Here is a 23,050-nt window from a genome sequence, read left to right on the forward strand (position 1 = left end):
TGAGTTAATATAAATTAAACAGCTTAGGCCAGGCACAGTGGCTCACGCCTGTAATCCCAGCACTTTGGGAGGCCAAGGCAGGCAGAGTGCTTGAACCCAGGAGTTGGAGACCAGCCTGGGCAACAAGGCAAAACCCCCAATGTGTGCAGCACATTGTACTTTTTATTTTTCTACTAAAAATACAGAAAAAAAATAAAATAAATAAAGGGCTGGGTTCAGAGGCAGCTGGATCACGAGGTCAGGAGATGGAGAACATCCCGGCTAACACAGTGAAACCCCGTTTCTACTAAAAATACCAACAAAATTAGCTGGGCGTAGTGGCAGGCGCCTCTAGTCCCAGCTACTCGGGAGGCTGAGCCAGGAGAATGACATGAACCTGGGAGGCAGAGCTTGCAGTGAGCCCGAGATCGCGCCACTGCACTCCAGCCTGGGCGACAGAGCGAGACTCCGTCTCAAAAAAAAAAAAAAGTTAAACAGCTTAGACTAGAATATTGGCCCATATCTCCCCACCCTCCCTCCCCTTGCACAAAAAAAAAAAAAAAAAAAAAAAAGAGGCTGGGCGCGGTGGCTCATGCCTGTAATCCCAGCATTTTGGGAGGCCAAGGCGGGCGGGTCACCTGAGGTCGGGAGTTCGAGACCAGCCTGACCAACATGGAGAAACCCTGTCTCTCCTAAAAATACAAAATTAGCTGGGTATGGTGGCGAATGCCTGTAATCTCAGCTACTTGGGAGGCTGAGGCAGGAGAATCGCTTGAACCCGGGAGGCAGAGGTTTTGGTGAGCTGAGATGGCACCATTACACTCCAGCCTGGGCAACAAGAGCAAAACTCCATCTCAAAAAAAAAAAAAAAAGAATCTTGGCCCATAAACATTAGCCATTGCTACTATTGTCATTATGATTTGGTTCATAAATAGAACCAGGGCTAGGGACAGTCCTCAAAAGAACAACTAGTTTCTCTCTAGAATTCACTTCCTTCTCCTAGCAAACTCCTACTCCTACGCATCCTTCAAAACCCAGCTCAAGGCAAGGCAAGGCGGCTCACGTCTGTAATCCCAGCAACTTTGGAAGGCCAAGGCAGGCAGAGTGCTTGAGCCCAGGAGTTGGAGACCAGCCTGGGCAACACGGCAAAATCCCCAATGTGTGCAGCACATTGTACTTTTTATTTTTCTACTAAAAATACAAAAAAAAACAAAGGCTGGGTTCAGTGGCTCACACCTGTAATCCTAGCACTTTGGGAGGCCAAGGTGGGCGGATCACCTGAGGTCACGAGTTCGAGAGCAGCCTGGCCAACATGGTGAAACCCCATCTCTACTAAAAATACAAAAAAATTACCTGGGCCTGGTGGCGTGCAGCTGCAATCCCAGCTACTCGGGAGGCTAAGGCAGGGGAATCACTTGAACCCGGGAGGCGGAGGTTGCAGTGAGCCGAGATCATGCCACTGCACTCCAGCCTGGGCAACAAGAGCGAAACTCCGTTTCAAAAATAAGAAAAAGAAAAAAACAAAATTAGCCGGGCGTGGTGGGGCGCGGCTGTAGTCCCAGCTACTTGGGAGGCTGAGGTGGAAGGAAGCCGAGGCTGCAGTGAGATATGATCGCGCCACTGCGCTCCAGCCTGGGCGACAGCGTGAGATCCTGTCTTAAACAAAACAAAACGAAAACAGCTCAAATAGCTCCGAGTTTTTTCTAAGCCTTTATTGAGCACTACTGTGGGTCAGGCTCTGGGCTTGACTGTAATTGCAAGAGGGGCAGAAACGGGCTGCTCTTAGGACACTCAGGATAACACAGGCAGGAAGCGAGGGCATGCTGGAGAAAACGCTGGGATCAACACGCATCTGCCAGGCCCAGACGGCAGAGGGGGCATTGCTGGAAAGGCCGGGAGCCTCCCCTGTCAACCTCCCACCCAAACCCATCCCTCTTTTGGGAACTTGGCAGGCAATGAGGATGGGGCCTTAATTAAGTGGACGCCCAGTATGTGTATTTCACGGGCATTATTCCACTGGGGCCTCGCCCATTATCAGGACACCAGTTCTATTTTAACCCAGCGCTGAGGCTCTGAGAGGTCTGTAACATGGCCGAGAGCTCACAACCAGCGAAAGGCGGGCTAGGATTCCAGGGCGTCTCACTCCGCCTCCCAAGCACTGGTGGAGGGGCGTCCGCTGCTCTCTGGCGCCCGCAATTGGCCGCCGAGGAAATGCGGCTGCGATGACCTGTTCAGACCCAAATCGGATGGAAGAGCAGGGAATAGCGGCGGTGGGGGTGGGGTCTGGACTTTTTTTTTTTTTTTTTTTTTTTGAGACAGAGTCTCGCTCTGTCGCCCAGGCCGGAGTGCAGTGGCGGGATCTCCGCTCACTGCAGCCTCCGCCTCCCGGGTTCAAGCAGTTCTGTCTCAGCCTCCAAAAGGGACTGCAGGCGGGCGCCACCACGCCTGGCTAATTTTTGTATTTTTAGTAGAGAAGGGGTTTCGCCACGTTGGCCAGGCTGGTCTCGATCTCCTGACCTTAAGCGATCTGCCCGCCTCAGCCTCCCAAAGTGCCGGAATTACAGACGCAAGCCACTGCGTCCGCCCTACACCCTTGAAGACCCCGCAGCCAAGGTCCTCTGGCCCTGCTCTGCGCGGCGCTCTGGTCTTGGGGCTCGGGACTCTTGTTATCCCGGGCAGGGGCCAGTCCGACCCTTTCACCCTTGCCTGGCACCGTCCCTGGAGCCTTGGCGTCCTAGCTTCTCCTCCCCGCGGGCTGGGGATGGAGTAGCCGGGCCGGAACCAGAGCGCAAAGCAGATGGCGAGCGCAGAGGTCGGTTCGGCCCCGCCGCGCCGTAAGGCAGCAGCCACCGTGGGGAAGGTGGATGCCGGAAGGGGCGTCTCCTGCGGGTCACCCAGAGGACAGTCGGCGGGGAATTCCGAGGGTGGGAGTGAGGAGAGGTAGGAGAGGCCAGGGCAGAGCGAGGCCCCGCGTAGGATAGGAACCATCGCCCGGTGCGAGCCTGACCTACCAGGGCCGGCAACTCCTCGGCAGAGCGACAGCGCGGGGTCTCAGAGCGCGGCTCGGAGCCGCACTAGGAGCGCTGGACCGTGGGGGAGAAGCTCGGAGGGCGGGTAGCTCCCAGTAAAGCGGCCTAGCGGGTAGGTACAGGGCCCCTCCCCTCGCTAGTCCTCACTGCCCGTTCTCCCTGCGCCGGGGCGCTCCAGGCCCCAGCCCTAACCCGGGCCTAGCGGCTCCCCACTCCATGACCTCTGGACGCCCCGTCGGGTCCAGACGCAACAGGGAGGGCGCGGGCGAACGGGCAGAGGGGCCGCGGGAGTTCAAGCGGGGCTCCGTGCGCGCCCCAGCCGCCCGCCTGTGCTGTCCCTGCAGATGTCGGGAGCTATCTTCGGGCCCCTGGAGGGCCCGAGCTCCCTGGACGCCCCGAGCGTCCACCCGCTGGTGTGCCCGCTGTGCCACGTGCAGTACAAGCGCCCGTGTCTTCTGGACTGCTTCCACGACTTCTGCGCCGGCTGCCTGCGTGGCCGCGCGACTGAAGGCCGCCTCACCTGCCCGTTGTGCCAGTAAGTGTCCCAAAGTTCCCAAAGACCCCCCAGACCCCATCCCCGCAGCCCAAGGTTGGCTCTGCCCGAGCTGGGACCCAGGTGCCAGGAGAGTAAGGCTCCAACTTCAGGCAGAACGACTGGGAGATGCTGCACCCAGTCCTTAGCTCTCCTGGCCAGAAGTTGCAGGCTTCAGCCCATTTTATAGATCAGCTTAACTGAGGCCTGGAGATTGCAGTTACTGGCCCAAGACCTCCCATCAAAAGTTAGGGGGTAGGGGTGGGGCTCCAGCACTGGTCAAGACACTCCCAGTAACTCGCTTTGGGTCTTAGAAGTCTTAGGTCCACAAAACACAGTTACAGTTATGTGGACTCAAGGAACCCAGGAGTGGCTCTAATTTGCCCAATGTTGTGAGAGGATGCCAAGGGGCAGCTTCTGCTTTTGATACTAGGGGCACCAACCCCACTGTCTGCAGGAGTGCCCAGGACTGGGCAAGGGTAGGGACCAGGGCAGGGTGAGCACTGGCTGTGATATTTATAGCAAACCCCAGAGCTGTGGTGCACCCCACCTCCCAACACAGCTATTTGTAGCTCCAGCCTGGAATGTGAGGGGCGGGGGTGGGGAGCCTTGGGGAAGGGGTGTCAGAATCTCAGGGCCTGGGCTTCTCTGCAGACACCAGACGGTGGTGAAGGGTCCTAGCGGGCTCCCACCGGTGGACCGGCTGCTGCAGTTCCTGGTGGACAGCTCGGGGGATGGCGTGGAGGCGGTGCGCTGTGCCAACTGTGACCTGGAGTGCAGCGAGCAGGCAGGGGCGGCGGGGCGGGCGGGTGAGGAGTAGAGGGTACCAGATTACAGTCCCCAATGCTTGCACATGCACCCAGCATATCTTCAGAGGATGACCTGGCAGTGGATTCTCCAGCACCTCCCTAGGGCATGTCGGCCCCGAATGTGAACCCCTTTATGCCAGTGGGGAGACTGAGGTCCAGAACAAGGGACTTGAGCCAGTGTCCAGACAGTGGCAGGAGCTAAGGCCATTCGATCTGGGGAGAACTCACTGATCCCCAATTCAGGGTGGAGTTGTGGACCTGCACAGGAAGGGCAGTCCAGTTTGCAGGCCTGGGCCGACCCTGAAGGGCCTCTGCTACCCAAGTGGCATAGAAGCAGCTACAGCCCAGGGGAGATGGGGACAGCATGCTGTTCCCTCTGGGCTGTAAAGGGCACGGGGGACTCTGGCCTGTGGAGGCCAGAAAATGTATTGGGAATCCCAGGAGGACGTCCCGACCGGGGCAAAAGCTCCAGCCTTCAGGGCAAGTGCTGAGAAATGTGTGACCCAGAGGTACAGAGAGGATTAGCAAGAGGTAGGGACTGCAGGTAGGGCCTGTTATGTCAACCATTGCATGTGCCCATACCAGGGCTGCAAGCCAAGCCCTGGACTCCAGCCCTGGGTCTGGCTTGGGGAGGAGAACCTTAAAGCTCTCACTGCTCTTCCCCTCCCCCGCCCAGGTGTGACTCCAGACTGCCAGGGTGTTCACCACCTTTTGGCCACTATTGAGTGTGCCAAGAGGGCCGTGAGAGGCCTTCACACCCCTTTTGTTGCAGGTAAAAAATATATATATATATATGGTGTTTTTTTTGAGACGGAGTCTTGCTTTATTGCCCAGGCTGGAGTGCAGTGACGCCAACTTGACTCACTGCAACCTCCGCCTCCCGGGTTCAAGTGATTCTTCTGCCTCAGCCTCCTGAGGAGCTGGGACTTCAGGCACCCGCCACCATGCCCGGCTAATTTTTGTATTTTTATTAGAGACAGAGTTTTGCCACGTTGGCCAGGCTGATCTCGAGCTCCTGACCTCAGGTGATCCGCCCGCCTCGGCCTCCCAAATTGTTGGGATTACAGGCGTGAGCCACCGCACCCCGCCTCGGTGAAATGTTTTATAAAGGCAGTTTCTGCCCTCTCTTCCTGTCCCCCACCCCACTCCACGGACCTACTTAATCAGCCTCTGAGCCGCAGTGCCCTCATCTGTAAACCGGGTATATCAGAGCGCCAAGTGCCTAGATTACAGGAAAGAGCTGCGTTTAGCCACGCACTCCGCCACGGCTGGGACAAACACGCGCAATGACACCCGTCGGCTGCGGTTCCCGCGCCGGCCGCGGTCGGGCTCTGGCGCTCCTGAGCCCGCGCTCGGTCCGCAGGACGTGGAGACCACGTACTTCTGCAACACGTGCGGACAGCCCCTGTGCGCGCGCTGCCGCGATGAGACGCACCGAGCACGCATGTTCGCGCGCCACGACATCGTGGCCCTGGGTCAGCGAAGCCGCGACGTGCCCCAGAAGTGCAGTGAGTGAGGCTTGCGGGACCGGGGACCTGGGGGTGGGAACAGGGCGGGCACTGCCCGAAGCCCTCACCACCGCCCCCTGCCCCCGCAGCGCTGCACGCAGAGCCCTACCTCCTGTTCTCCACCGACAAGAAGTTGCTGTTGTGCATCCGTTGCTTCCGCGACATGCAGGGGTGCGTAGCGGGGGCGCGAGGGGAGGGGGCTGGGGGCGGCCGGAGCGGGCCTCACCCGCCGCCTCCTGCAGGGAGAGCCGGGCGCACTGCGTGGACCTGGAATCGGCTTACGTGCAGGGCTGTGAGCGGCTGGAGCAGGCGGTGCTGGTGAGCGCAGGGGTCTGGCGCGCGGGGGCGGGGGTGTGGGGCCGGGCGGCGGCGCTCGCGAGCCTGACCCCGCCCTGTCCCCAGGCCGTGAAGGCCCTGCAGACGGCCACGCGGGAGGCCATCGCGCTGCTGCAGGCGATGGTGGAGGAGGTGCGGCACAGCGCTGCGGAGGAGGAGAACGCTATCCACGCCCTCTTCGGCAGCATGCAGGTGCGGGGTGGGGGTTGGGGAATAAACGACCCAGCCGGGAACTGGCGACACAGGGCCGGTCCCTAGGCCTTGTGGATTTCCAGCGTAGTGGGGCAGCAGGCCTTGCACCAAGCACTTTCCTGGAGTTGCTAGGACAACTGAGAGGGGAAACCAGGGCCTGCTCCAGGCTGGTGGTGGGGATGTGAGGTGGTCAGGAAAGACTTCCCTGGGGAGGTGACATTTAGGGTGAGAGGACCCAAGCCCTCAGGCAGTGGATGCAGGGCTGGTAGGTTGGAGAGATACCTAACCAGCAGGTGGCGGGGGTCCGGGGGGTAGGCATGGTGGGAGGTGGCAGGGCTGGGGCACAAATCAAGAGCATGCTCGCCATCTCTCCCAGGAGAGGCTGGCAGAGAGGAAAGCGGTGCTGCTGCAGGCTGTGCAGAGGTGAGCTGGGGGAGGGGGGCTTGCTTCCTTTGAAACCCCTTGGCCTCCATGCCCTCAGCTCCGAACCTGGGCATTCCACCCTGAGGAGCAAGACATCCGAATGTCCTCCCAGCTAAGGAGGGCAGCATGGCTCAGGGTCAGAGAAGGGGTTCGGGGACGGACATGCGAAGACGGCTGGGGGGATGGAAATGCCCGTCCCTGCTCCTGGCCCCCTGGAGACCAGGCAGCCCCCTTCCCCCAGCCAATACGAAGAGAAGGACAAGGCCTTCAAGGAGCAGCTCTCTCACTTGGCCACCTTGCTGCCCACCCTGCAGGTACAGGGAGCTTGGGGTGCGGGTGGGTCCCTCCTCCCCGGCCAGGCACTGAGCAGCGTCTCCTCCCCCAGGTCCACCTGGTCATCTGTTCCTCCTTCCTCAGCTTGGCCACCAAGGCTGAGTTCCTGGACCTGGGCTATGTGAGTCTCCTCTGCTCCTGCAGATGCCCCCTCCCCACCAGAAGCCCACCCTGTAGACCAAAGCCACCAACTCAGGAGTGGGCAGCCTGTCACCTGGAGCCTGGTCCAGGGGTCTCGGGACTGACCCCCTCCCAACTCCATCATCTGCAAAGCAGTTAGGGCCACTGTTACAAGGACAGGGAAGCCAGGAAGGGGGCATGAGCCTCCGGTCCTCCATGGGGTGGAGTGACCACTGGAGTCCAGCCGCCCCCTCTCCTATGGATTTGCGGATGGGGTGGGGGGTTTGTCTGGATGAGTCCCAGAAGAGGGCGGGCACCGCTAAGGGACACCAAGTCAAGTGCCAAAGACAGATGTATTTCACCTCCATCTCCCCTCTTCCTGCCCCTGGCTGCCACACCTCCACCGGCCTGAGGCCCTCCTCACTACCACAGGAGCTGATGGAGAGGCTGCAGGGCATCGTCACGCGGCCGTACCGCCTAAGGCCTGTGCAGAGCAGCAAGGTGTGCAGTGGCCTGGGTGGGCCAGGGTCGGGGGCCCCGCAGGGCAGTGGAGGCCACCTCATGACCCCATCCTGCTGCCCAGATTGCCAGTGACCACCGAGCCGAGTTCGCGCGCTGCCTGGAGCCGCTGCTACTGCTGGGGCCACGTCGGGTGACAGCTGCTGCAAGTGGTGCTAACATGTGAGCGGCAACTGGGGAGGCCAGGCACAAGGTCCCCGACACTGAGGTGTGGGGGAGGGTGGGTGCTGAGAGGCCAGATAACCAGGGAGAAGCCAGGTGCCACCCTTCCTTCCTCCATCCTTAGCTCGACACCCTCCCAGGACAGTGTCTGGGTACAGGGGGTGGCCAGGGCGAGTCCTCTAAGTAGGGGAGCAGGAAGCCCTGGATCTGAAGTCCATGGCAGACCTGACTCGGAGCTCCGCTAAAGGAGAAGGGGAGGACTCAGGCCCCCAACCGCCACTGCAGCCTCCCCTGGGGTGGGGCACCTGGGGCTGGGCTAACCACCACCTAGGTGGCCTGAAGTCATAGGGGGCCTGATTCCTGGACTCATCTGGGGAGGAGTTAGGAGAAATGCTGAAACAGCATGTGTGTGCCCAGGGGCCCCAAAGACTAAGAGAGACTGGGCCCACACTTCCTGTGTCCAGCATAGAAGTGAACACACCACTCGCTCAGTCCTAGCCCTGGCAGCATTCCGATGGACTTGCTCTTGGCCCCACACCCTGGAACCCACTCCAGGGACTTTAAAAAATAGATGTGGATGGGGCCGGGCGCGGTGGCTCACGCCTGTAATCCCAGCACTTTGGGAGGCCGAGGTGGGCGGATCACAAGGTCAGGAGATCAAGACCATCCTGGCTAACACAGTGAAACCCCGTCTCTACTAAAAATACAAAAAAATTAGCCGGGCGTAGTGGCGGGCACCTGTAGTCCCAGCTACTCCGGAGGCTGAGGCAGGAGAATGGCGTGAACCCGGGAGGCGGAGCTTGCAGTGAGCCGAGATCGCGCCACTGCACTCCAGCCTGGGCGCAGATCGAGACTCCGTCTCAAAAAAAAAAAAAAAAAAGATGTGGATGTCCGGGTGAGGCCTTGCCCCAGGCTTTTCAAAGCTCCTGGTGGCTCTGCTGTGCTCCAGGTGGTGGAGAGGGCTGTGAGAGCCCGGAACAGTCCAGGGGGCTGCCCTGGGAGGCCAGGGGAGGGGCAGACTTCTGCACCCCCCTGCATCCACACTGGCTCTCTCCCCAGGCTGGCAGGGGGCTTAGGCCCCAAGGTGCTGACGGGGCCCCACTGCCCCTCCCCAGTAGGAAAGATGTCCAGGTCACCTGTCCAAAAGCCTACACTGCACCGGTCCATCAGCACCAAGGTGTTGCTGGCAGAGGGCAAGAACACGCCTTTCACAGAGCACTGCCGCCACTATGAGGACACCTACAGGGTGAGCGGGCAGGGATCTGCGGGGGGGAAATGTCCTAACCCACTCCTCACCAAGGTGCGCTCAGGAAAATTGAGTTGTCCCAGCTGCTGAACCTGGGAGCGATTCCTCCACAAACACCGAGTCCCGGGCAGTAAAAACAGCCCAGGGTGACCCACGCTCTCACACAGCCTCTCTGTGCAGCATCTGCAGGCGGAGATGCAGGGCCTAAAGGACCAGGTACAGGAGCTGCACCGAGACCTCACCAAGCACCACTCGCTCATCAAGGCGGAGATCATGGGAGACGTCCTGAGCAAGTCCCTGCAACTGGACGTGCAGATCGCCTCGGAGCACACCTCCTTAGAGGGCATGAGGGTCGTCTTCCAGGAGGTAGCCCTCCCAAGGACTCTAACTCCAGTCCCACCTGTCAGGGGACACCTGGGCTACCCTGACAGTAAGCAGGGAAAGAGGACCTGGCTTGTGCCTTATAGGACTCTCATGCGGCAGGGTCTGGAGCCTGGGAGTCTTTGCTGCTTGGAATCACGTGGACCTGGCTGGGGGGTGCTTTGTAGATCCAAGTAGCTAGAGATAGCAGTGCCACCACTGTAAATTCCAGCTCACTGCCACATCCAATGTCCAGCTTTTCTCTTTCAGATTTGGGAGGAATCCTATCAGCAAGTGGCTAATGAGCAGGAGATTTATGAAGGTTCCAGGAAGTTGGCTGCTGAGTGAACCCCCTGTCCCCGAGCTAACCCACATGCTAGCAAGGGAGGAAGTCAGGGTCGGCCACTAACCAGATGCAAATCCCCACACTCACCTTAGCGCTTGACTGTGCCTCCCGGCTGCTAACCGGCCCCAAATGATGCATGTGGGGTCAGGACTCATTGAGAAGAATGCCCCCACCAAGTGCCTCACTCTTTAATTAGAGGTCACCATGGAAATGGTCGGGATATTTAGATGGTGCCTGGCTTGAGCGAAAACCTGAAGCCAGGTGCTTCAGGATTAAGACCCCATGCTCTGGCCTTGGCCCCACAGCCCAGCTCCATGACCTTCTCCAGCTGAGGCAGGAGAATGCCTACCTGACCACCATCACCAAGCAGATCACGCCCTACGTCCACTCCATTGCCAAGGTGAAGGAGCGGCTGGAGCCCAGGTGAGGCCAAGGGGTGTTCCCAGGGCCACCGAGACTCTTCAGAATGTGCTTGGGGACTGGGTGCGGTGGCTCACGCCTGTAATCCTAGCACTTTGGGAGGCTGAGGTGGGCAGATTACCTGAGGTCAGCAGTTCCAGACCAGACTGGCCAACATGGTGGAACCCCATCTCTACTAAAAATACAAAAATTAGTCATGCATGGTGGCTCATGCCTGTAATCCCAGCTACTGGGGAGGCTGAGCCACGAGAATCGCTTGAACCTGGGAGGTGGAGGCAGAGGTTGCAGTGAGTTGAGGTCACGCTACTGCATTACAGCCTGGGCGACACGGTGAGACCTTGTCTCAAAAAAAAAAAAAAAAAATGCATGGGAAAGGTGCCACACCCACAGGACCCCGTTCAGGGAAGTCAGCTGGCCAGGTCATGCAGGTTCAGCTGGGGCATCTGGGCGGACCAGGTGCCGGACATTTGCAAAAGCATGGTCACAGTGAGTGGGCTGCTCTGAGTTTCTGCTTTTAGGATCATAGTTGGTCCCTCCAACCCTCAAGAGTAGGTGAAAGCAGAAGGCACTTCCTAAGGGTGTCACGAGGGTCCTACTGGGCTGATCCAGGCGGCCGGACATGGAGGAGAGGGCAGGAACTTCATCAATGTAAGACAGGCCAAGCCTGTGCAGAGTCCTGACCAGGCTCTCTCAACACTGTACTCAGGCATCACCGGGCTTCCAGTGTCAGAGGGATCTTGGTGGCAAGTCTTCAGTGTTCCCGTCTCTGAGTCACTGGGCCCCAGGGTAGACTGGTTGCCCTGTAGGTCTAGGGAATGACTGGAGCCTGGGCTGTCCCTTCACCACCCGTGTGGTGAAGTGCCTGTCAGGTTTTGGGGGAGCCCACCTCCTGGTAACTTCTTGAGAAAGAGTGCGAAGGAGGTGCGTGTTTGGGGTGGCTGGGTCTGACAATGCCTCCATTCTAGCTTCACACTTGACAGTTTCACTGGGTATCAAATTCTAGATTGGAAATTCTAGATTGGGAAGAATTCTCCTTCAAAGGCATCGTTCTCTCGCTCTCTTGTCTTCTAGCTTCCATGGTTGTTGTTCATGAAGTCTGAAGGCGCTCAGACTCCTACCCTTGTAATGCGACCTACTAATTCTCTGTGGAAGCTTGTAGAATCTTCTCTTTGCTCCCAGTGTTCTGAGATTTCACTTTGGTGAGAGTCTATTTCCATCCATTAGGTTGGATACTGGCAGGCCCTTTCAACGTGAAAATTCATGATCTTCAGTTCCGGCATATTTCTTTTTTCTTTCTTTCTTTTTGAGATGGAGTCTCGCTCTGTCGCCGAGGCTGGAGTGCAGTGGCGTGATCTTGGCTCACTGCAACCTCCGCCTCCGGGGTTCAAATGATTCTCCTGCCTCAGCCTCCGGAGTAGCTGGGATTACAGGTGCGTGCCAACACACCTTGCTAATTTTTTCTTTTTTTTTTTTCTTTTTTGTTTTTCACACCTTGCTAATTTTTGTATTTTTAGTAGAGATGGAGTTTTGGCAAGTTCGCCAGGCTGGAATATTTCTTTTTTTTCTTTTTTTTTGAGACGGAGTCTCGCTCTGTCGTCCAGGCTGGAGTGCAGTGGCGCGATCTCGGCTCACTGCAAGCTCCGCCTCCCGGGTTCACGCCATTCTCCTGCCTCAGCCTCCCAAGTAGCTGGGACCACAGGCGCCCGCTACCGTGCCCAGCTAATTTTTTTTTTTTTTTTTTTTTTTTTTCAGACGGAGTCTCGCTCTGTCGCCCAGGCTGGAGTGCAGTGGCCGGATCTCAGCTCACTGCAAACTCCGCCTCCCGGGTTCCCGCCATTCTCCTGCCTCAGCCTCCCGAGTAGCTGGGACTACAGGCGCCCGCCACCTCGCCCGGCTAGTTTTTTGTATTTTTTTAGTAGAGACGGGGTTTCACCGTGTCAGCCAGGATGGTCTCGATCTCCTGACCTCGTGATCCGCCCGTCTCGGCCTCCCAAAGTGCTGGGATTACAGGCTTGAGCCACCGCGCCCGGCCTAATTTTTTGTATTTTTAATAGAGACAGGGTTTCACCGTGTTTGCCAGGATGGTCTCGATCTCCTGACCTGGTGATCCGCCCACCTTGGCTTCCCAAAGTGCTGGAATTACAGGCGTGAGCCACCGTGCCCGGCCTTTTTTTTGTATTTTAGTAGAGACGGGGGTTTCACTATGTTTTTTTTTTTTTTTTTTTTTGAGACGGAGTCTCGCGCTGTCGCCCAGGCTGGAGTGCAGTGGCCGGATCTCAGCTCACTGCAAGCTCTGCCTCCCGGGTTCACGCCACTCTCCGGCCTCAGCCTCCCGAGTAGCTGGGACTACAGGCGCTGCCACCTCGCCCGGCTATTTTTTGTATTTCTTAGTAGAGACGGGGTTTCACCGTGTTAGCCAGGATGGTCTCGATCTCCTGACCTCGTGATCCGCCCATCTCGGCCTCCCAAAGTGCTGGGATTACAGGCTTGAGCCACCGCGCCCGGCCGGGTTTCACTATGTTGGCCAGGATGGTCTTGATCTCCTGACCTCGTGATCCGTCCGCCTTGCCCTCCCAAAGTGCTGGGATTATAGGCATGAGCCACTGCTCCCAGCCTCTTTTTAAATTTGTTGATTTCTTCACTTTTTCTTTTTGGAATTTCTATTGTTGGATATTGGCTCCCCTGGGCTGGCCCTCTAATTTACCTTTTCTGTCCCATTTCCCTTTTTTTTTTGGATGGAGTTTCACTCTTGTTGCCCAGGCTGGAGAGAAATGGTGCGATCTTGGCTCACCGCAACCTCCACCTACTTGGTTCAAGCTATTCTTCTGCCTTAGCCTCCTGAGCGGGGGGGATTACAGGCTTGTGCCACCACACCCGGCTAATTTTGTATTTTTAGTAAAGACGGGGTTTCTCCATGTTGGTCAGGTTGGTGTTGAACTCCCGACCTCAGGTGATCTGCCCTCCTCGGCCTCCCAAAGTGCTGGGATTACAGGTGTGAGCCACCAAGCCCGGCCCTTTTTTTTTTTTTTTTTTTTTTTGAGATGGGGTCTTGCCATGTTGCCCAAGCTGGTTTTGAAATTCCTGGGCTCCAGTGATCCTCCTGCCTCAGCCTTCCAAAATGCTGGGATTACAGGCGTAAGCCACCGTGCCAGGCATCTTTATCTTCCATTAAGTAGTTCATTTCTGCTATCTTGTTTTGCATTTCCAACAGCTCCTTCTGTACCCTGTTTCTTTTGATGGTATCCTGGTGTTTCATGGACACAATATCTTACCCCTCTGAGGCCGACGGTTTTTTTCCTTTTGGAAATTTTCTCCCTGAAGTGTTTCCTCCCAGTTGCTTTTTGCTTGTGAAGGTCTTTGTTTGTTTGTTTGAGACAGTCTCGCTCTGTCGCCCAGGCTGGAGTGGAATGGTGCCAATCTCAGCTCACTGCAGCCTCCACCTCCCAAGTTCGATCGATTCTTGTGCCTCAGCCTCCAGAGTAGCTGGGATTACAGGTGTGCGCCACCACGCCCTCTAAGCCTGTGTAGGTTTCTGTCTTCCAGGCTGAAGGTTTTTCTCAGATGTCAGGTCACCCCTTGAGTATCTGCTCATATTAGGAGTGGGGCAGGGTTGGAGCCATGAGGCAGATTGGAAGCTCTGAGCACAAGGGTAGTACTCTTGCAGAGGCCTTCACCGCTCCACCTGGATTAAGGCAGGTCCCCCTGGCGCCCTGTACCACACACCTTTCCCTCCCTCAGCGTGTCTGCCCCAACCAACACACAGCTTCCATGAGGGCAGGGCCTGGCCCTCGCCAACCGCTGGACCTCAGTAAATATTTGAGGAGCAAAAGAATGAAACGCTAGGTGGGTGCATGAGTGGTGGCAGAGTTTGGTTCTGAGATTTCTGAGCTTAAGGCCATGCAGCAGCTGGCTCTGCTCCCTTGAGATTCTGGTGCCCACTCTCTTGCCAGGTTTCAGGCACCCGTGGATGAGCAGTCAGAGAGTCTACAAAACACGCATGACGACAGCAGGAACAGCGCGGCCTCAGCCAGGTAAAGCGAGTCTCTCTACCAGAGAGTGGGCACGCGATGTGGCTTCTGAGGCCAACAGGATGACAAAGGAAACTCCAGGCTTTTCCCCTCTGGCTCCCGCTCTGGGACCCTACCTGGGCCTCTTTGTAAAACAAGGGGTCAGAGAGGCTCTCAGCCCAGATGAGTAACTTAAACAAGGGACCTCATAGATAAAACAGGTGTTACTTTGATAGACACGACCCCATTTTACCATTATAAACAGCCGTGGCTGCTGCCTGCTTCCAGTTTCACCACTAGGAGCTGCACATGCTGACGCTAGGGGACTCGGGTCACTGAAATGAGAAAATGACCAAGGACTGTTCCCCAGAGCCACAGTGTGCACCCCAATACCTGCCAGAGGAAGAGACGGCTGTGCAGTAACACCTACGACAGTCACAGGCTGATCTTTGTGTATTTTGGTCTCAGGAAAACGTACTCAGTCACAGGGCAGAGGACAGCACTGTAGAATCAGAACTGGAAGAGCCTAGGGGTGTACAGAGGGTTGCTGAAGTGGCCAGAGTCACAGCGTGGCTGGTGATAGAGCAGAGTCTGGCCCCAGCCTCCCCTGCACAGCTGCCATTTATTAGCTCAGATGCTTCCAAATTCAAAATGCAATGTCACCAGAAACCCTGACACAGCCTGATGGTTCAGCAACTCACAGCCATCCCCTGGGGACCAGCTCCTACTCAGTAGACAAGATCCTTTCGGAGACAGAGCCTTCCTGGTTCTGAAGCTGAACCATGGTCACTCAGTGAGGCCTTCCAGGAAGACGTGCCATTCTGAGAGCTTTCACCCAAGTGGATTTTAGTGCAGGGATACGGTGAAATGGGGGAGCGGGCTGGGCTCACATGAGGCTGTCCCTTTAGGAATAACCCAGGAAGTGTCCCGGAAAAGAGAGAGAAGACGTCAGAGCCTAAAGGAAACAGCTGGGCTCCGAACGGCCTCTCGGAAGAGCCTCTACTCAAAAATAAGGATCATCACAGATCCAAACAGAAAAACAGGGGTGACATCCCCACATGGAGGGAACACCTGACTTAGCAAATGGGACAGGTCCCCAGGGTCAGGCCTTTAGAGCAGGCACAAGACTGGGACACTGGAGAGAAGGTTGTTCCCATTGTTTTTAAAATTTTTTTTTTGAGACGGAGTTTCGCTCTTTGTTGCCCAGGCTGGAGTGTAATGGTGCAATCTCGGCTCCCTGCAACCTCCGTCTCCTGGGTTCAAGCGATTCTCCTGCCACAGCCTCGCGAGTATCTGGGATTACAGGTGCCTGCCACCATGCCCCGCTAATTTTTTGTATTTTTAGTAGAGATGGGGTTTCACCATGTTGGCCAAGCTGGTCTCGAACTCCAGACCTCAGGTGATCCACCTGTCTCAGCCTCCCAAAGTGCTGGGATTACAGGAGTGAGCCACCGTGCCTGGCCAATTTTTTTTTTTTTAAGACAGAATTTCACTTTGTTGCCCAGGCTGGAGTGCAATGGCACGATCTCTGGCTCACCACAACCTCTGCCTCCCGGGTTCAAGCAATTCTCCTACCTCAGCCTCCCGAGTAGCTGGGATTACAGGCATGTGCCACCACTCCCGGCTAATTTTTTGTATTTTTAGTAGAGACAGGGTTTCTCCATGTTGGTGAGGCTGTTCTCGAACTCCTGACCTCAGGGGATCCACCTGCCTTGGCCTCCCAAAGTGCTGGGATTACAGGGGTGAGCCACCATACCCGGCTGGTTATTTCTTTAAAAGGTAATCATTTGTCAATAATAAAACCCAGAGACTCTGACAGGCCGTAATTTCAGGTTCTTTGGCTTGGGCAGTTTTGCTTTTCCCCATGTTTGCAAGGCACAAAGTCTTCGTCCTTGTCACAGTAGCTTGGGATGACTCCCAGTCCACGTGGAAAACATGAGGGAGTGGCCATCCAGCAAGAAATCCCTCGCTTGTTCCACACCTACGCACCGAGCATCTGTGTGTTAGACCCTGTGCTGGGCAGTGTAGTCCGTCGGGGTGTGCCGGTTTGAGTGTTAGGTTACAAGACTCCACTGCTGAGTAGCACCTGCCCTATCGCAAAGGAATCCAGTTCCTCCGGAATTACAGTCCCACTGTTAACCTGGTGCTACTGGAAAGTTCCACCCGGTAATCTGAGCAGTGACTCGCGGAAGGATGAGGAACCTTTGCTCCAGCTTCTCTCCCTTTCCAGCAAGGGCAGAGCTCCTAAAGCCAGGGGTGAGCACCTGGCCAGCTTACGTAGCAGATGGTCTCAGTTACTTCACTGCTTTCCCAAACTCCTGCAGCTCTCCTGCGTCCACCTTCCATTGATAGCAAAGCACTGGGTAAGAACAACCTTTTTTCTAGTAGTTTTTTCCAAGCAGTTTTCATTTCTCCACAGTACCCTTTCCATTTAGAGGAGCTTGATAACTGCTTGTTAAAAATTAACCCATGTGACCTAAACTTTTAAAAGTTTTTGTGGCAAAACGATGCCCAGATAGTCACATTTAAGCAAATATCCAGCTTGATTCAGTGATTAACAGTAAATGGGTCTACATGCTAACATAGCGGCACATTCAACACATAACACATCACTTACATCAACGTCCACTGCCCCTGCACCTGCTACTTCAGGGCACTGAGGCTCCCGTTCCAAGGCCTTACAAACCTATGTGGTGGCCTGTAGGGCAAAAGGAATTATCATTACAACTGGTTAGAGGTAGGAATTCAGAAAGAAATTGAGGAGGCAAAACACATGTGGTTTGAGGCTGAAGGCTTAAGACACCTCTTACCCAAGAGTGACCTCAGAGTTTCACATCCCACACAATCACACTGTGGTTGAGTGAAATCAAGTGCGGTTTTATTTAAGAACTCGAAAGAATAATCAGTATCTGTGAAAGAAAATCCAATTTAGTATATTTAAATAAACATTTCTGTATGTAAAAAGAAGAGTAGAATAATTACTCCATTAAGTTCCTCTCCTTGCAATGGGATAGGCTGCCTCTACTGCAGATGGCTGTGTCTTCCAAACCCATGACAAGTACCACGTCTTCTGCAGCAGTGGCCCAGAGAGTAAGCACTTCCCAGCAAGACAGAGAGGTCGAGGTCTTCTAACCTTGCCAAACCACGACAAAAGCAAACTATGGTGGGCAAGCCCACCTACCTAAGGCAGGAAGAAAGTGCAGCGAAGGGACAGTGGTGTGCTGTGCCTATCGTGGGGGTACTCCTAGCAGCCAGCTGTGGCCGAGACCTTACCAAGCCTGATCGGCTAGTGCAGCTTCCTGGTTTAGGAATGTTTTCCCTGGTCATATCAATCCCCCAGGTTGGTAAATGAACAGAAGGGATGAATAAAGCCTACTTTTTAGGCTCAAGGAGCAGCTCGCACCAACAAAGGGGTGGCAGGTGCACTGCTGCCTTCTGTTTTCTGTCCTAAGAGGCTCACCCCGCGACCTCTTCTGTAAACTGCCACTCAGCAGCGGCCTGCAAGCCCTCACGAAAGGCTTCACGTTGTGCTGTTTCCAAGTAGCTTTGTTCTGAGCAGTACCTATTTTCCACTTAAGAATCTCCACTTTAAAACCTGCAATGGAAAAATAAATCTCTTGACAGTTTTTTAAATTGAGAAAATTGGTGATGTGGCCTTTACTGCATTAACCTGATTCTCTGCGGGCCCTGCTACTGCTAAATTTATAAAGCTAAAAATAATCTCAAGATCACAGAACTAAACAGAAGTCAATCACTTACCAAATCCTGCCCTTAAGGAGTTCATCTTGGCCAGGCGTGGTGGCTCACGCCTATAATCCCAGCACTTTGGGAGGCCGAGGCAGGCAGATCATGAGGTCAGGAGTTCGAGACCAGTCTGGCCAAGATGGTGAAACTCCGTCTCTACTAAAAATACAAAAAACTAGCCGGGCATGGTGGCACATGCCTGTAATCCCAGCTGCTTGGGAGGTGAGGCAGGAGAATCGCTTGAACTCGGGAGGCAGAGGTTGCAGTGAGTGGAGATAGTGCCATTCCACTGGGCGACAATGTGAGACTCCGTCTCGAAAAAAAAGCCGGGCATGGTGTCTTAAGCCTGTAATCCCAGCTACTCAGGAGGCTGAGGCAGGAAAATCGCTTGAACCCGGGAGGCGGAGGTTGTGGTGAACCGAGATGGTGCCACTGCACTCCAGCCTCCAGCCTGTGCCACAGAGCAAGACCCCGTCTAAAAAAAAAAAAAAAAAAAAAAAGTTCATCTTTTATCCCTAAGTAATTGCTGACTGCTGCCCTGGGATTATAAAGAGGCTGGGAATGTTCTCTCACGATCTCTACCCCTGGAATTCCTCTCTCAAGCAGAATACAATGTCAGGTTTTCCCTGGTGTCAGGCAGCATTTCACCGTGAAACCCTAAGACCTGCCTCCTGGGCTCCTTCCAGCTGGTGGGCCTGGCATGAAGGTGGACTTTCTGGGTTCTGGCAGATGGAGGATGGCATGAAATGCCAACACCGTCAGCTTACCATCCACAAGGCCAGCGGCTGCCAACAGCTGCCCTACACCTATCAACAAGACGACTTCGTGGCTCCCAATGGGAATGGAGGCTGGGTCCGCCCTACTCAGAGCAGGGGAAAGAACCTTCCCTCAAAGAGCTGGGGCGGGCTGCCAGAATCTAACTACATCCTCTCCCGGTCTGCAGTTCTAGGAAGTGGAATTTGCTGCCCTAAGCGTGGTCCCACTGGGGATCATTCATTCACTCCAGAGAAATTGTTACTGATGGCTTGGCCACCGCCTTGGCTAGAGTCCCATTGCATGCATGTTGTGAGGGCCGATGGGCAAGTCTGTCTGGTTTTGGTTTTTTTTTTTTGTCTCACCCTGTTGCCCAGGCTGAAGTCCAATGGCTCAGCTCACTGCAACCTCCGCCTCCTGGGTTCAAAGGATTCTCCTGCCTCAGCCTCCTGAGTAGCTGGGATTACAGGCACCCGCCACCACATCCAGCTATTTTTTGTATTTTTAGTAGAGACGGGGTTTTATCATGTTGGCCAGGCTGGTCTTGAACTCCTGACCTCATGATCCACCCACCTTGGCTTCCCAAATTGCTGGGATTACAGGCGTGAGCCACCGTGCCTGGCCGTCTGGTTTTCAAACCAGCAGCTGTCATACTAGTAATCAATGAACCCGTAAGCCTCTTTGGTATATATAACAATGAAAAAATTCATTAAGCCATGAAATCTAGAAACACGTCGTATCTCTGAGTTGATAAAATGCTTTTCTGAACATACATTTTAGGTATCTGGTACAATTAACCAAATGTCTGCCCATTTTTGTGTAGCTTTTATACAGTACAGATTTCATTGATGTCGCCCCCACATCCGAGTATTAAAAACATTTGACATTGTTCTTCTCAGTCCTCACAACACCCCTGTGAGGTAGGTGGTATTGACCCCATTCCACAGATGGGGAGGTCTAGGCACGGAAAGGTTTAGTGGCTCCTCACAAGCTGCGTGGTGGGGCAGCAGAGTGGTGCTCTGGCCCCAAGCCCACGCCTTCACATTCATACTTCTTCAGTGCCACCGTAACACCGCATGGCAGGATCTCACGCTGAGGCCAAGTTCCTGTCTAGTCCAGAATGAAGCCAGCGTTTCACCTCTTAAAGCTTCCATGTGTGACTCAAAGCCAACTACTCTCCCAAACTTGCAAAACAAACATATTGACTGAATCTTGGTTGGGACTATTTGCAGTATTTAAGATTATTTTTGAGAGTCAGTCTGCTTGGATTTGTAGTTGTGTATGTTCAAATCCCTTTGAAAACAGTTTGAAATGACATGAGGGACAATGTAATTTTGAGAACACAACACATAAAACAAGAGTTCTGAGACTGACATTGAAATTGAGAATATAAGCTATGGTAAAATGAGAATCAAATCTCAAATAAATGGAGAGCAGCACTTCTCAATGTTTAAGGCCATGCACAGAGCAGGCATTCACTCAGCACTTCTGGATCAAGAGAAATGGACGCTCCTTTGAGCCGCCTGTCACTGACAACAGGAGCTGAGACCCCCAGGAAAGCCGGCCAGGGCCATGATCCCCTTGGCCTGGGGCCACGTTCACACAAAGCCACTCAGCCAAATTGTGTGGAGGTATCTAGGCTTACTTGCTGCAGGATAAAAGTTGAGCTAGAACACCAAGCGTTGAGCTAGGAATACCCCTTTGAATGTGTACTGCTACTTATAAAAAATAGATATGTAGCTATGATTAAATAGATGAAAGGCCAAAGCATCCTATGAGGAAATATTTTTAAAATTGTATAGATGTTCATGCAGTGAGGGACAGAAATAAAGAGGTTAAAGCGGTTTGTGTTTTTCGGTTAAATGAAAGGTTGTAAATGCATTTTTAATGCTGATAAGAAGGGGTACCTGCTACCCCGTTCTGCTGGGGAAGTGTTGCTGAGGACAGAGTCCATCTCTCCCAGGGAGTCTTGGTTATCCCTTACTTACACTCTGGCCTCGGGGGCAGTGGCGTGTGGCCTCGGTCCTCCCCAGGTCACTCTGGAGGGCGCTGTGGAATATTGCTGTGATTTGCCTCTTATTCGTCTTTCACCCATGTTCCGCCTTGATTCGGCATAAGGACAGACTGCTCCAGTGGGGCCTTGGGTCCTCAGGCCTTCTGACCGCTTGGTCTTGAGTGACATTCCAGAAGAGTGACTAATGACGTAAAACGATTAAGAAAATCCATGTTGCAGCGGCCGACCAGAAACAGTTTTGTCCCAGGCTGCACGGGGCTGGAGGCCCCAAGGTCACCGGAGCCACTGCCCGTCACAGGTCCACCTTGACCCCCTTTATGAAAGGCAGGCCCGTGGGCACCCTCTTCTTATACTCCAGGTACTCCTCTCCAAAAAAGTGAATTAGTGAGATTTCTTCTTCTTCTGTTCGATCGCGGAAGAATCGCCACACCGTCAGAGCATAGCTGACGCCGCAGATGGGGTTACACAGCATCACCTAACAGAGGGAGACACCGGGCTCATCAGGGTGACCGTGGGATGATGCCCTGTGCTTTGGTGGGCGTCTGTCTCTAATACCCAGAGGATTTCTGTGCCCATGCCCTGCTGAGACTGTCAGGGTCTCTGGGAGCAGTACTGTCACCGTAGCCCTAAGCACTCAGTGCTGCAGGCCTTTCTCACGTGCTTTTCTGTTGCTCCTCTTACATGACAGAGATCTGAAAATCACAAGATCAACCTCTTGGATTTCAACCCTCAGCTTGGGGTGACAGCAATGCCCCCCACCTCCTGGTGTGAGCTCCCCAACATGAGGTCCCATGCACGCTGCCTTCCTGCCCAGGACCCTCCCACCACAAATGCATTTGCTTACACCACAGCTGCCTGGGCCTCTGCCTCCTAAACCCAGAGCCTCTGCTTCAGCACGAGATACGGGGTCACAAAACTGAGCTTCCGAAATGCCCCTTCCAGCAGATCACCTCCATGTTCAGAGAGCTCCAGAGCCTCAATCCCACCTCCTGAGTCTGGGTTTCCAACCCAAGAAAAGCAGCATTTCGCCTACTTCCCCAGTCTCCTGCCTTCCCCACGCTGTGCCCACTTTGCCTCTTACCTTTTTCCCTCTCCTCCCTGGAGACGGGTTCTCACTCTGCCACGTGGAGTGCAGTGGCGTGATCATGGCTCACTGCAGCCTTAACTTATTGGGCTCAAGTGATCCTCCCACCTCAGCTTCCCAAGGAGCTGGGACTAAGGGCATGCGCCACCACGCCCAGCTAATTTTTGTATTTTTTGTAGAGATGGGGTTTCACTATGTTGCCCAGGCTGGTCTCGAACTCCTGGCCCTTTCTTCCACCTTTAAAGAACATCCTGGCCAGGTGGCTCACGTCAGTTAACTGCAGTACTTTGGGAGGCCAAGGCGGGCAGATCACCTGAGGTCAGGAGTTTGAGACAAGCTTGGCCAACATGGTAAAACCCCGTCTCTATCAAAAACAAAAATTAGCCAGACGTAGTGGTGGAAGCCTATAATCCCAGCTACTGGGGAGGTTGAGGCAGGAGAATTGCTTGAACCCAGGAGGCAGAGGTTCCAGTGAGCTGAGATGGCCATTGCATTCCCGCCTGGTCAACAGAGCGAAACTCCCTCTCAAGGAAAAAAAAAAAAAAAGAACATCCTTCTTACTGATCCCCAGCCAAACAGTTCTTCAAGGCCAAAAGCATGCCCCAGCTCCTCAGGGAACCACTCACCTACTCCTGCCCACTGGTCCCCTGTGGATGTGCATCTTCCCCGACATACATTTTCTGTACGTTTTCTGAACATACATTTTAGGCTCCAGTTCAGCCACCTGGAGAGTCAGGCTCATGTCCTGACCTCTCACACCTTCTCTTATTGAGCACTTACTGTGTTCCCAGCGCCGTGCTAAGCCCTTTACAATCATTACCCTGTTCAACTCTCATGGCAAACCTTTGAGGGCAAGCTAATATCCCCACTTTGTTTTTTAAAATATTTATTTATCGGCCGGGCGCGGTGGCTCAAGCCTGTAATCCCAGCACTTTGGGAGGCTGAGACGGGCGGATCACAAGGTCAGGAGATCGAGACCATCCTGGCTAACATGGTGAAACCCCGTCTCTACTAAAAATACAAAAAACTAGCCGGGCGAGGTGGCGGGCGCCTGTAGTCCCAGCTACTCGGGAGGCTGAGGCAGGAGAATGGCGTAAACCCGGGAGGCGGAGCTTGCAGTGAGCTGAGATCCGG

General features: G+C 54.7%; 2 protein-coding genes across 2 annotated transcripts in view; one reads left to right on the plus strand and one right to left on the minus strand.

Annotated features, from left to right (window-relative positions):
* The first annotated feature begins 2,946 nt into the window (after positions 1-2,946).
* Positions 2,947-17,277, plus strand: RNF207 (ring finger protein 207). Its single transcript, XM_025384215.1, has 18 exons — positions 2,947-3,120; positions 3,353-3,543; positions 4,195-4,327; positions 5,713-5,857; positions 5,947-6,028; positions 6,100-6,175; positions 6,260-6,385; positions 6,762-6,808; positions 7,050-7,122; positions 7,194-7,262; positions 7,694-7,762; positions 7,845-7,942; positions 9,002-9,188; positions 9,369-9,554; positions 9,819-9,870; positions 10,200-10,317; positions 14,265-14,345; positions 15,230-17,277. Exons 2-18 carry the CDS (start codon positions 3,353-3,355, stop codon positions 15,399-15,401), a joined length of 1,905 nt encoding a protein of 634 aa, XP_025240000.1. The 5' UTR covers positions 2,947-3,120; the 3' UTR covers positions 15,402-17,277.
* ICMT (isoprenylcysteine carboxyl methyltransferase) overlaps positions 17,178-23,050 on the minus strand; it is a 15,292-nt gene continuing 9,419 nt past the window's right edge. Inside the window, exons 5-6 of the mRNA XM_025384228.1 lie at positions 19,488-21,307; positions 17,178-18,130 (exon numbers count right to left, since the gene is read on the minus strand). Coding sequence (XP_025240013.1) covers positions 21,125-21,307 — 183 coding nt within the window. The 3' untranslated portion in view covers positions 17,178-18,130; positions 19,488-21,124. The remainder of the gene's footprint in view (positions 18,131-19,487; positions 21,308-23,050) is intronic.

This window comes from Theropithecus gelada, chromosome 1 (assembly GCF_003255815.1).
Source record: "Theropithecus gelada isolate Dixy chromosome 1, Tgel_1.0, whole genome shotgun sequence".
Lineage (NCBI taxonomy): Eukaryota > Metazoa > Chordata > Mammalia > Primates > Cercopithecidae > Theropithecus > Theropithecus gelada.